Below are 13,400 nucleotides of genomic sequence, written 5' to 3' on the forward strand. Positions count from 1 at the left end.
AGTTGCTGACTTTTCAAGATTATCCATCCTTATGGCTCAGCAACCAACCAAAGACTAAATAGCAAGCAAAGATCCCGTGTGGTTCAGTGATTTCCTATTACCAGCAGGACAGTGGGGTGGGAGGAGGTATTGTTTCATATTCTCTGTGTATATATAAAGTCTGCTGCAGTTTCCATGGTATGCATCTGATGAAGTGAGCTGTAGCTCACGAAAGCTCATGCTCAAATAAATTGGTTAGTCTCTAAGGTGCCACAAGTACTCCTTTTCTTTTTGCGAATACAGACTAACACGGCTGTTACTCTGAAACTTGTTAAGCTTCTATCCAAGAGGCAGCATTCTCTTATTCTTTACATGATTTCTTTTAAAAACAAAACAACAAGAACAACAGAGATTTACAGGAAGGGAAGTATGTTTAATGTCAACGACCCAACTTTAAAATCCTCTTTTTATTGAGGTTGCCCTCTTCTGTTCCTCAGCCAACTCTGACCTCTTATGCAACACCTACTACTAGTACAGGAATAGAATTGAGCAATTTAAAAGGACACCTACTAGGCCCCTCCTAAACCAGTGCAGGACTGTCCCCACGCTCTACTTTTTTCTACTGCTTAGTCCAGTCTACTTTTTAGGGCTTTACTCTCTGGGACAGACAGTGCGGCCTAGTGCATGGGGCACTGGGTTGGGCATCTTGAGACCTGGTTTTGACCTGCTATATGACTATGGCAAGTTATTCCTGTTGTCAGTTTCTTCCCCACCCTTTGACTATGTAAACTGTAATATTTTATGGGCAGTTGCTGTCTTTCACTGTAGGTTTGTACACAGTGGAGCCCTGCTCTTAATTTGCACCTCCAGGTGCTATTGTAATATACAGTAGAACCTCAGAGTTACGAACCCCTTAGGAACGGAGGTAGTTTGTAACTCTGAAAAGTTCCTAACTCTGAACAAAACATTATGGTTGTTCTTTCAAAAGTTTACAACCAAACATTGACTTAATACAGCTTTGAAACTTTATTATGCAGAGGAAAAATGCTGCTTTCCCTTTATTTATTTTTAGTAGTTTACGTTTAACACAGTACTGTACTGTATTTCCTTCTTCTCCTTTTTTCGTCTCTGCTGCTGCCTGATTATGTCCTTCTGGTTCCAAAAGAGGTGTGTGATTGACTGGTCAGTTCCTAACTCTGGTGCTGGTAACTCTGATTAATGTCCTAATAATCTAACCCAGTGTACTCTAATTGCGCTCCTTACAATATGCTTTTCCAGCTACAGCTTTACTGTTTAACGTCAGGATATCCTTACACAATGGATGTGAAACTCCAAGGGGGCCATTTTCCTCCCTGTTCCCCTGGCAAGATGCTTTTTCTAGCAGGTGCCAATGGGTTAACAAATAATTATTTTAGCTTTTTAGGAGCCAATGCATGCCAGACGGTGGCGCTGGCCGTGCCCCTATCTGTCAAGAAGGAATTGTATAGATAATAGGATTTGGGGAATGGTCCTAGCTGATCACTCCGGAGATATCCGAGCTGACTGGGGTGGGCAAGCATCCCGCGTTTTGCACACACGAACGGATGCACACTTAGATTCCTGATCAGTTTCCCAGGGGAAAGAAGCTAAAGGGAGGAAGGAGGGGAGAAGAAGAAGAAGAAGAAAAAAGCTCCCTACCCAGTCAGGCGGCAGTCCCTGAACCTAAGACTTTACACAGCTTCTACGTAGCCATGATTGCTGTATAGACTGGAGAGCTTGTATGTGTGTGTGTGTGTGTGTGTGTGTGTGTGTGCCTATGTGTGTGGACGGGAATGTGCCACCCTCCAGCGCCTGCCTGAGCCCTTAGCCAGCGCCTGGCTCTGCTTGATTGTCTCCTGGCAGGAACAATGTGGGTTTGCACTGGGGGTCCCAGACCCCTGTCCCCGCCTGTGGAAAGCGTGTGAAAGGCAGCTTTGCAAGAAGGGGGCAACGCACGGAGGAGGAGGCGTGTGTCCCTAGCAGGAGGAGGGGTGGAAAAAAGGAAGCCCTCATGGAAGTATGAAGGAGATGGTGGGAGGCTGCTGTGTTTGTTCTGACGAGAGAGGATGGGCAGAGAACCCGCTGGTCTATTGCGATGGACACGGTTGCAACGTGGCTGTGCATCAAGGTAAGGCAGGGAGGGGAAGACCCCTCTCCCCAGCGCCGGGCTTTGCTTGTGGGGAGCGGAAAGGGTGTGGGGAGAAGGGGGGGGGGAGAAAACCCCCAGATCCCCGCCCCCCTCCCACCCCGGCCTGTCCAGGCACAGAACAGCGATGGGAAGCTCTGAGCCATCCCGAGCGGGGGAGGAAGGGGTGGGGGAGAAAAATGGGGGTGTATGTGTGTGTGGGGGGGGGCTTTGTTTTATCCCTATTGTTCAAAATAACGGTATTGTTCATGGGCCCTGCTGCGATGTCGGGGACTATGCCCAAGGGGCGGAGCAGGGGGGCAGGAGTAACAGCGGTTTGGGGACCCTGGTGTGTGTCTACCCTGGGGTGGGAGTGCAGGGGTGGGGTGGGGTTATTTTTGGTTGGGGGGCGCTAAGTGGGGAGTGGGTTCTTAGCCCCGGGTGCTGTTTTTTTGGGTGGGTCTGCAGAAGGGGGTTCGCCAAAGCAACACACCACACAAACGGGAGCCTCCCGGTTGTTTACTATTCGCTGTTGTTATTATTAGGAGCGGGGTAAACTCTGGGAGTCCTTCGCAGAGAGCAGGGACCTCTGGCTGCGTTTCCCCGGCTTCCTCCCGGAGGACTGTGTGTTTATTAGTAGGGGCCCGGGGGGACATCTGTGGGGACAAGATCTTTAGGGAAAGTGTCTGTGTGTGTGTGTGGGGGGGGGGATCTGATGGGAGGTGCAGACCCCCACTCTGGAGGCGGGGCAGGGGTTTGCAGAGGTGACAGAAAGGCAGGGAAAGGCACCGGGGCTGGCTGCTTTGGCAGATTATTAACGTGGGGGCGGGCGGGCCGCAGGATTGCGAAGGGGGTTAAAAGACCTCGCCTGGCAAGTGTTTCTTCTGCTCCCTGCTGCACATGGCTGGGTTATTAATGCCTCTCCGGGCTGAGTTAACCCTTTCCAGGGGCAGCACCGGGACCCTCTCACAGGCTGGGTCCTGCAGGGGGAGGCAGCCCCACTTATCCCGTCCCCCCCACCCCCCAGTAAGGATTACAAGCATTTGTAAATGACTTTACATAAAGGGCAGCACACACACGAGCTGGAAATGTTGCCCTCCTCAGATCTGGGGGAAATAGCTTTTTAGTGGAAGTCCAGCAGAAGGGGAGATGGTGAAAAGCTGAAGAAGCATAAGATTATCATGTGATTTTTGTTTAATAATAGAAAGTATCCTGGTCTCACTTGGTGTCTGTCTGTCATCATCATACATAAGCCAGTATCTATCTATCTATCTATCTATCTATCTATCTATCTATCTATCTATCTATCTATCTATCCAGTGTACTGCTCTAACTGCCCCAATAACAAGGAGGTGAGTGAAACCAGACAATCACTACACTCTCCAATGAACTCATACGTCAAAATAAAAAAAAAAAGACAAAAACAGCCTTTCACCCTCGGGCAAACACTTCTCCCAAGTTATCACTTTGTATCTGAGCTCTGAGTCCTCCTCAAAGGAAATCTGCTCAACACTTTCAAAAGCCAAGCCTGGGAACTTAAATTCGTAACTCTGCTAGACACCAAAAATCATGGACTTAACAAAGACACCAGATCTATGGCTCATAACAACAATCTGTAACCCACTAAGCCTCCTTTGTCCGTTGGGGGAGGTTTAGGTTGGATATTAGGAAAAACTTTTTCACTAGGAGGGTGGTGAAACACTAGACTGTGTTACCTAGGGAGGTGGTGGAATCTCCTTCCTTAGAAGTTTTTAAGGTCAGGCTTGACAAAGCCCTGCCTGGGATGATTTAGTTGGGGACTGGTCCTGCTCTGGGCAGGGGTTGGACGAGATGACCTCCTGAGGTCCCTTCTAACCCTGATATTCTATGATTCTATGACATCAGAGGTGATGACTGCCCTCTTCACCTTGAATGGTCTCTTGCAACATGTGTTAACTCCTTATCTGTTCCACCTTGTATTTAGCTGTGATACTCTCAGTACCTTTCCCAGACCTGAAGAAGAGCTCTGTGTAAGCCCTAAAGTTTGTCCCTCTCACCAACAGAAGTTGGTCCAGTAAAAGATATTACCTCACCCACCTGGTTTCTCTTTATCATACATAAGCCAATATCCATCATTATCATACATAAGCCAATATCTATCTATTGTACCCCAATATTTCTTTCTCTCTTGTTCTCTTTCTTTCTAGACTTTCTTATACAGGTTTCTGTGACTGGGAGGTTGGGCATTCTTCTGTGGCTTATACGCCATGCTCACACCTGTAATAAGAGGTCATTTGCAACCAGGCGAGCAAGGGGAAGTTAAACAGAAGAAGCAGAGCTTGCAGGGGAATTCTCTTCACAAACAGATGCAGTGCCTCGTGTCATAAAAGAGTTTATTCCAGGATGCCTGTAATGATCTGTTAGCATGTAGCTGGTCACTCTGAAATGACACTGGCTTGTTGTTTTAATGTCATTGGTGTCACTCTTCTACTTCCTATTTTTGTAATACCAGAAACTTGAGGACATTTTTCTTCTCTACTGATTATTGGGCATTGGCATCTATGCCTTTCTCCTCCCCCCCACCCCCATCCTGAATATTAACACATATGCTTTTAATTGGTAACTAGGACAGTTCCCACTTTTACAGTGCTTTATGATTCTGAAATGTCTTTGTTTACAAGCCAATGCAATGATACTGGGACTTTATATGTTTACTACTTGCTGCAGAGACAGCAGAGCAGGCAGAAAACATTGTTTTGGCAGGGCCTACGAAACCACTTTTGAGTTTATAAAAGTCTGAGTCGTCAAGTAGTGTATAAAGTATCATACAACCTAGATATTTAGACTTGGAAGACTTGCCTCCTTCAGGTTATAATAATTTTAAGGGACATCCTATTTGATATCCAGAAACCTTGTCACCCTCCCTTACTATATTACCTGTGACCATGGCATTTGGATATGATTTTGGCATACTTTAAATTTTCTCTTCCAAATAGAGTTGCTTTGTTAATTTATCTCTTTGTGCTTTGTGCGCAAAGGTAAACCGTATTTAGCTTTTGACTGCATGAATAAAATAGAGCCAAAAATGACCTTACTTTAAAACTTCACATTAGAGCTGGTCAAAAAATGGAATGCAATTTTTGGTGGAAATTTTCCTTAAAACATTGTCCCATTTTGTAACTCAAAATTACATTTTTCAACAAAAGTGTCATAAAAATGCAAATTAAGAACATTTTCAACTCTGGTCCATGTACAGTTTATATTTTCTTTCTTTCTCTCTTCTTGTTCAAGCAACAGGCAGGGAAACTAATAATGTGTTCAGCTGAGTGCTTGCCTCTGGCCATAAGCTTATTGCTAAAGATGGACCCAAGGCACTCCTCTGTCATTGCTTTTATATAGTTTCTATTTTCTTATGTGTATGCCTTGGCTCACCCTGGAGTGAGCCAGCCCTTTCAGTTTAACTCCACCACCCCCATTTCCCACCCCCCCCCAGCTCACATAAAATCTCAAGCATTAGAGAAATGGCAAAAACTTATTGTGGTCCTGTCCCGTCTTATCCCCAGGGAACATCACATGAGTGCTTCCGGCATTATATTTTCAGATGCTTTGTCCAACCTAGTTTCAATGATGGGGACTCCATTCCAATTGTCAGCTCAGCTTTGAAGGTTGAGTAAGGAGGATGTAATTTGTTCTTTGCTGACGGGTCCCTACATCCTAGTTGAAGCAGGAATGACCATACCCCTGTCTTCTCTTTGCTTCTGTTGCTTTAAACCCACATGCATCCTTCCAGAGTCAGCAATACTCTCTTAAAATCCAACAAGTACATCCCTTGATGGGTTAGAGAGAGGCACTGTTGTTGAAGGAGGTAGGGCATCCTCAAGTGACATTGCCAGTCCTTGGAAAGGGTTATAATGGCCAGGATGTTGGATTGCCCCATGGCAGAAGGGAAACAGGCTGATTATAAAGGAGAGAGCTTCTGTTCACACAGTGGGAGCTGGAGACCATCAGTCATGCTGGGAGAGCAAAGAGAGGGGAAGATTTTGATAAGAGCAGGGTAAAATATGAAGATTTCCTGGATGCTAGCTGGAGGCTGTTACATTAAAGTGGAGCTTGTTCCCCACATTGGTCCAAAATAGCCCAGATTTGGTGACCTTCCTGGCATGCTGAAAAAAGCATCTCTTTCACAGGGTTTTTGGAGAGGGCTAAGGGTATGCTTCACGGTGATGAAGAGGTGGAAAAGAGATTCTATAGTTGTGTGGCTGGCAAAGTTCCTGGTGAAACGATTGCTTTAATGCTGCTATAATTTTACTGTATTATTAATGATGGTTAGGGCACCCCTAGAGCCTTGGATAGGAGTCTTTTTAATTATTTTAAATCTAAATAAAGCAGAACCTGGTGGATTTGAAATTGACTGGGGATTGTGGGAGTCATCTCTCCACTCCATCTAGGCCAGATTTTCCAATGAGCTCAGCTCTCATTCAGGCCAGATTTTTCAGAAGCTTTCTGCATGTTGGGTGCTGACCTCTTCTGAAAGTCTGGCCTGAAGTGTCACAGTGGAACTGCTGAGTACTTTGGAAAAGTTGGTCCCTTATTCAAGTGCTGAGCTCAGCGGAAGATCTGGCCCCAGTTGTGGATCGAAGGAGAATGTTCCCTACCTTTAAAACCCTCCTCTGCAGCCTAGAGCTAACTGCGTGCAAGACAGCTGCTGTGGTCCTGTGGCAAGGCCTTAGGCTTGAGAGCCAGACAATCCTGGGTTTTATTCCCCACTCTGCTAGTAAGGCAAGTCAGTTTGCTGCCTTGTGCCTGTGTTTACAGGGTGAAACTCCACAGCCTGTGTTATGCTGCAGGTCAGACTAGAATTAGATGATCTAATGGTCCCTTTGGGCCTTCAGACTGACTCTTGTTTTACAATGCACTAGGGTCTGCAGGTCTGACCAGAGCCAGAGGATGTTCTCCAACAGATTTGTGGGGATGGGAGAGAGAGGTGGATGTATTGTGTTTTCTGGTGGTGGGAGTCGGGAGGATAAGCTGCTGTTTAATTTTAATTTTTGCTCTTGTATTTTAAGTCTGCCTGCCTATAGCTTTGGAGAGGCAGCCCTCCCCCCTTTTTTTGTTTGTGTATGAATCTGAATAATTTAAACAAACAATGAAAAAGCCAAATTAATTTTCTCCTGCTTCCCCCTCACAGCTTGCTACGGAATCGTCCAGGTTCCCACCGGACCCTGGTTCTGCCGAAAATGTGAATCTCAAGAGAGAGCCGCCAGGGTGGTGAGTACAAGTCACACCTGTCTTTACACTGACTAGATAATTCTGTTCCCCTTTTACTCCCCAGGAATGGTCCAGTGGGGTGGGAAGTGGAACTCAGGAGATGTGGGTTCTCACCCCAGCTCTGCTGATAACCTTAGCAAAGTCCTTCAAATGTTCTTCCTCCTATTGAAGTTTAATATGATTTGAGTGCCTAACTCCCTTTGAAATTCCCTGCTTGATTTAAATCAAACCAATCTTGTGTTGACAAGGCCAGAATCAATATAAGCCAGGTTTAAGAGTGCCCATGCAGCCTTTTGCACTGATTTAGCTACATTCTTTTAAATCACTGCTTTAGTTAAACTAATGTAGACAAACCCTTGCTATGTACCTGTGCAGCACCTATCACAGTAGGGTCCCCAGTCTCAGCTGGGGATTATAGGGGTCCTGGCAATATTATAGCTGATTCACAGGTGGGCACACAGAATTGAAGCGAGTTGGCAAAGAGCTCAAGCTAAGGGCTTGTCTACACTACAAAGTAGTAAGTGGAAGAGTTAGGAAGAGAACCCATGTCTCCTAGCTTGCAGACCCCAACTCTAACCACTAGATCCCACCCCCTGTTGGAACCAGGACTGCAAACAAGACCTTGACTCCCAGACCCCGCCCTGCTTCTCTAACCATTGGGAAATACTGCTTTTATATACACTGTGGTAAAGAGTATGGAATGTGCCTGAAGGTGGTTTTATCTCATGCAAATAGTTTCCTAACAGAGGGTCAGGACAGGAACGGTAATCTGGATTTCACGCCCCTCCTCCTCCTCCTCCTCCTTGCCCCTGCGAGGGAAGGACACCCTGCTGTGTTAGTTACAGTGCAAACAGTGTCTCAGCTGAAATAATATACATGCACATGCAAGTCCTCCTGTGGGGGGGCCCTCACCTGTGTGCCTGGCGAGGACTGTAATGTTTCAGCAGGAGACTATGCCCCTCAATCTACCTTCAAGATAGCAGGAGAATAATGGCCCTGCAGGTGGCTCCTCTTTTAACTCACCCTCAGTGAAATCTGTTGGACAATGCATAGTGGGCTTCAGTGATGCCGTTCATTCATGTGATATTCAGTCCTGGCTCCATAATAACCAGACAGTGATAACCTTATTTCCTAAGAAGAGCAGGGGGTGACTGCCTAGCTAAATCTCTTACCTTATGTGTGTTAGACGCTAGCAGTCGTAACAGCAGATGCACAGATGGGTAAATACCTAGAAAGAGTCAGTCCTTTGATGTAGGAAGCTGTGCATCTGGTGATCAGTGAGGGACTGACTCAGCTCTTGTGAGTTCTGTGCTGAGCTCTGCTAGCTATTTACTATGTGGCCTTGTATACCACAACACAGTGGATTGGGTAGTACACTAAGACCTAGAAGACGTGGGCTGTGTTCCTGGCACTGCCAGAGGCTGGCAGCTTTGCTGTGCCCTAGTTTCCTCCTCTTTAAGAGGAAAATTATCTTCCCCTGGGTAGCCTTGGTTGCAAAATTCTGCAGTAGAAGTGCAAGATGTTTTTAGTAACCAGTGATACGATCCATTGGCATCCATATCGCACTTGCAGTGATTGGTTCTGAGCTGAACTCCACTGAGAAATAACAAGTATCAAGGGGTAGCTGTGTTAGTCTGTATCCACAAAAACAACAAGGAGTCCGGTGGCACCTTAAAGACTAACAGATTTGTTTGGGCATAAGCTTTTGTGGGTAAAAGAACAAAGTTTTTACCCACAGAAGTTTATGCCCAAATAAATCTGTTAGTCTTTAAGGTGCCACTGGACTACTTGCTGTTTTTGAGAAATAACAGCCAGCCTCTAATAAGGTTTTGCACTTTCATAGCTCTCACCATATGAGAATCTCAAACCACTTTATAAAGATTAAACATTATCTCCCCAAAAAACATGAACTGAATGAATATTTATAGCCTCATGTTACAAATGGGGTCACTAAAGCACAGGGAAATATATGACTTGCCCAGGGTTTTAAAATCTAGATCTTATGATTCCATACTGCTGCTCTGACCAGACTCCCTCGAGCTGGGAAGAGAATCCAGGAGTCCTCATGCCCAGTCCCCTGCTCTAACCATTAGATTGTGCTCCCTGCTCTGAACTAAGATGAGAATCTAGGAGTCCTAACCTCTAGGCCCCCCTGCTCTAACTTTTAGGCTCTGCTCCTTTCACAGAGCTGGAAGGAGAACCCAGGAGGCTAGACTAGAGACCAGGTTGGTTGAACGTAAGGAAGAAGAACTGCTAATCCCTACTCAGAACCCCTCCTCAAATTCGCAGGTCCCTAAAGGATGCTATGGACATTAGTGTGCTTACAGTAAGCAACTGAAAACCTATTCCACTTTGTAATCAAATTGTCTGGGAAGCCCAGTAAGCTGCAGTGGCCCGGAGGGCAGCTTTAGCTGTCTTTTAGAAGCAGGACTATTAAAAGTCTTGTGTGGGACTGTTAACCCCTCTTGTTATGATCAGAGCTTTGCTAATCGCATGGTGGGAGAGACACTTTGATCTAAGGGTTGGAGGGAAGAGTGTAGGGGCCTTTTCAAGTGCAAATTTCTTATTACAGGGCTGCAGTTTACTCTGTTCTCTTTGGGCTTTGCTGGGGTTTCCATGCAGATCATGGGAGCAGCTCTCCAGTGCCCTCCCTGGCAATCCCAGCCCAGTCAGAAGCAGTGTATTCATATACCAGACCAATACCCAGTGTCTTTCATTCTTGTGCCGAGGGGGTGGGGGGCTGACTGCTGAGTTCCTGGTGGACTCTACCATTTCCCCCCACGTTTCTTATTATTTTTAATATTATTTAGCACTGGTGAAAGTTGCTGGTTTGCCAACCTATGAGACTTGAGTCTCTTATTTATCCAGAGAGCAGGTACAGCATAGGCCAGGAGAGCAGAAGCTTCCCAAACTCTGCCCATGGCCAGAAATTTCTCAGGCTGTTTTTATATTATACACACATATTAATGTGTATTGCACTAGAGATCAGAGACCAGGGGCCCCTGTGATGCTCGCTGCTGCTCAATCACAACTACAAGATGATTGCAGCGTAAGGGTCTGATTCTCCATTGCCATGCAGTCACTGACACCGGAGCAAAGTGGGTGTGAAACATTATCAAATCGAAGTGATAGGCTCAGACACCTAGTTTGCACTGATGCAAAGTGCATGGCGATACAGAATCAGGCCCTGGTGCAGCTACCCTGTTGCAAACCCCTCCTGTAGACACAAGCTTGCGCAGGTGCAGTATGATTTCCACTGTTTTGAAATGGGTCTAATCTGCCCTGGGGCAAATTGTGTGTGTCCCACCAGTGTGAAGCACATCTGCACAGTGGCTCGCACCCCAGTGTACAAGAGAGCTCGAGCCTATAGAAGAGGTTACCTCCAGGGGGCAGAGAGGAGTTGGGTCTCCATGACCCCTTCAACTACAGATGTTTTTGCTGAGAATGCCAGTAAAGGAGCAGGTTTCAGAGTAACAGCCGTGTTAGTCTGTATTCGCAAAAAGAAAAGGAGTACTTGTAGCACCTTAGAGACTAACCAATTTATTTGAGCATAAGCTTTCGTGAGCTACAGCTCACTTCATCAGTAAAGGAGCAGTTGTTTGTTGCTAAATGCGATGATGGTTTTTCTAACTCTGGACACTATCCCACTGAGGAGTGGAATCTCTAGAGCTTGTAACATACAGCAAACCCAAACAAGGACCCCACATCCAGGAACGTTTATTCCACTAGCCCCTCCACCCACCCAGCTCACGTTGATGGCACCCATAATTACAGCTGGTCATAAATTTTCCATGGAAACTTTTTTTGCAGGGACAGAAAATGGCTTTTTCGACAAAATGGACATTTTCGCCAAAAAAGGGTCAGTTTTTCATTGAGAATTTGCAGGGTTTGGATTTTTCATCCCAAACCTGCAAAACGTACAAGAAAAAATGTCAACAAAAATAGAAAATACATTTTGTTTGCCCTTAATTTTTTCATGGGAGGAAATATTTTTTTTCTCCTGCCGCCTCTTTCCGCAAACATCAGTGCGAGGTTGGCGGCACAAGTGTGCCAGCATCGGACACGCTCCTGGGAACACACATTTGCTGTAAAAGCCACGCCAGTACTGAGAGACATCTGGAAAGCTCATTGTGGGTTGGGGTCATCCAACCAGGGAGCAGGAAAAATACCATGTGAGCCATCACCTGTCACAAATAGCCAGATACAAATAGCCAGCGACACAAAAAGGTGTGGAAAGAATTAATACTGGGACTCACCATCTGCTGTGAGGTGCTGGGTGGATCCTCTGTCCAGGGCCAGAGTCTCCACTTCCATTGTCCCCTGCCGCCATTTTAATTAGGGCAGCCAGGTGTGTGTTATTGAGCCAGTCTCTGTCTGTTCCCTCCTGGCTGCTTCCTTTGCTGGAACTGCAGGGGGCTGGATGGGGCTGGGCAGGTCTTGCCTCCCCTCACAGCCGGAGGGCATTTCCTCAGCCCCTTTTGGCTGCAGCGGCCTCCCTGGTTGTGGGGCTCCCTCTCCTGCTTCCGGAGAGGCTGGTGGAGATGGGAAGCAGGAGTCTGGTGTGAGGCAGGGATGGTCCTGGGGCTGGCGGTGCTGTGGAGAGGGTCCGGCGTTAGTTGGGTCTCGTCTTCTCCCCATCTGCCATGGCCATTTCTCTCAGTGGGGCCAGCCCCCCTCACCGCCACAGCGCACTGCCTCTGGGGCCAGTTCCTCACTCTCTGGGGCTGCCTGCCCCTTTCCCTTCTCCACACCAGGCATCCTACCCTCGCCCACTGCAGCCCCCCATTGACCGGCTGAGGGACGATGGCGAAAGGTGGGCGGCGGGGCGCTCCAGCCATTGGTCAGAAGGAGAGCTGGGGCGGGGCTCCCTTTGGAATTCCAGCCTCTGCATCCTGGCGAGTCCGAACCCTGCAGCCAGGGTGAGCTCCGGCCCTGGGCAGAGGGCCTGCTCAGAGGCCACGTACCCCTGCCAGCACTGCCAGCCCCAAAGCATCCAGAAATAACGAGCCAGGCCAAAATCACGCGATTGGCTGAAAAATCCTGAGATGGTTTGAAAACATGTTTGGGTTCTTTTTGTTTGCCTGCTGCTACTTGAGTCCTGGTTTCTCCACAACCACAAGGGCCAGAAATTTACTTAAAAAAAAAAAGAAAAAAGAAAGCAAGCTGGGAGTTTAATGTAATTCCATGACTACAGGATCTGGCACGTTAACATCAAACATCGGGAGACTTGTGGTAAATACTCGTGTGTTGGGAATGGTGCTGGATTTTATACTTGGAGCGGTAGCTGCTGAGAGCACTTTATGACCAACCCATATTGTGTGAAATATCTTCCCATAAAACCAATACAGGTAAAAAAATTGGTCCCTGATAAACCATGGACAGAAAAAGGTGCAGGATTTTTTTAATTCATTGTTTCCTGCGGATGCTTTGCCCATCTTTGAGCTGAAACCCTCCAAGCTCATTTCACACGGTCATTCATAACTCTTGGGCCCAGAATTGTAAAGGGCTTTCAGGCATCGTCGCACTCAGCGCAGCGAGGCCTAACTGATTTAAGAGTCTAAATCTCTTTTTCAAAAGGGATTGAACCACTTAGGAGCTAAGATTGCATTGACAGCTGATGGTATTTAGGTGTTGCAACACTGACCACAGCAGTGCCTAAATAGCTTTACAAATCTGCTCCTCAGTCACTACTGACCGAGGCTGGACCAGTGACCTAGAAATGAAAGATTCTGTATCCCCTAAGCTAGCTTCCTTCCCCCAAGTGTATTATCACAATGAGGCAAATAGAAAAGTGACCCTGGCTTAGATCCTGAGCTTGTGTGAATCACCATAGTACCACTGAAATCAGTGGAACTACTAATGGTTCTCAACCCCTGGGGGTACGCAGAGGTCTTCCATCAGGTACATCAACTCACCTAGATATTTGCCTAGTTTTACAACAGGCTACATAAAAAGCACTAGCGAAATTAGTACAAACTAAAATTTCATACAGACAGTGACTTATTTATACTGCTCTCTATGACTATACACT

General features: G+C 46.7%; 1 protein-coding gene across 3 annotated transcripts in view; it reads left to right on the forward strand.

Moving 5' to 3' along the window:
- Positions 1-1,540: 1,540 nt before the first annotated feature.
- Positions 1,541-13,400, forward strand: part of MLLT6 (MLLT6, PHD finger containing) — a 72,637-nt gene continuing 60,777 nt past the window's right edge. For 2 of the 3 annotated variants that reach the window (XM_048829895.2, XM_048829897.2), the window contains exons 1-2: positions 1,542-2,125; positions 7,290-7,369. In XM_048829895.2, coding sequence (XP_048685852.2) covers positions 2,017-2,125; positions 7,290-7,369 — 189 coding nt within the window. In that variant the 5' untranslated portion in view covers positions 1,542-2,016. Of the gene's footprint in view, positions 2,126-7,289; positions 7,370-13,400 lie in introns of all 3 variants that reach the window. The other variant, XM_048829896.2, reaches the window with a different exon arrangement.

Source organism: Caretta caretta, chromosome 27 (genome assembly GCF_965140235.1).
Source record: "Caretta caretta isolate rCarCar2 chromosome 27, rCarCar1.hap1, whole genome shotgun sequence".
Classification (NCBI taxonomy): domain Eukaryota; kingdom Metazoa; phylum Chordata; order Testudines; family Cheloniidae; genus Caretta; species Caretta caretta.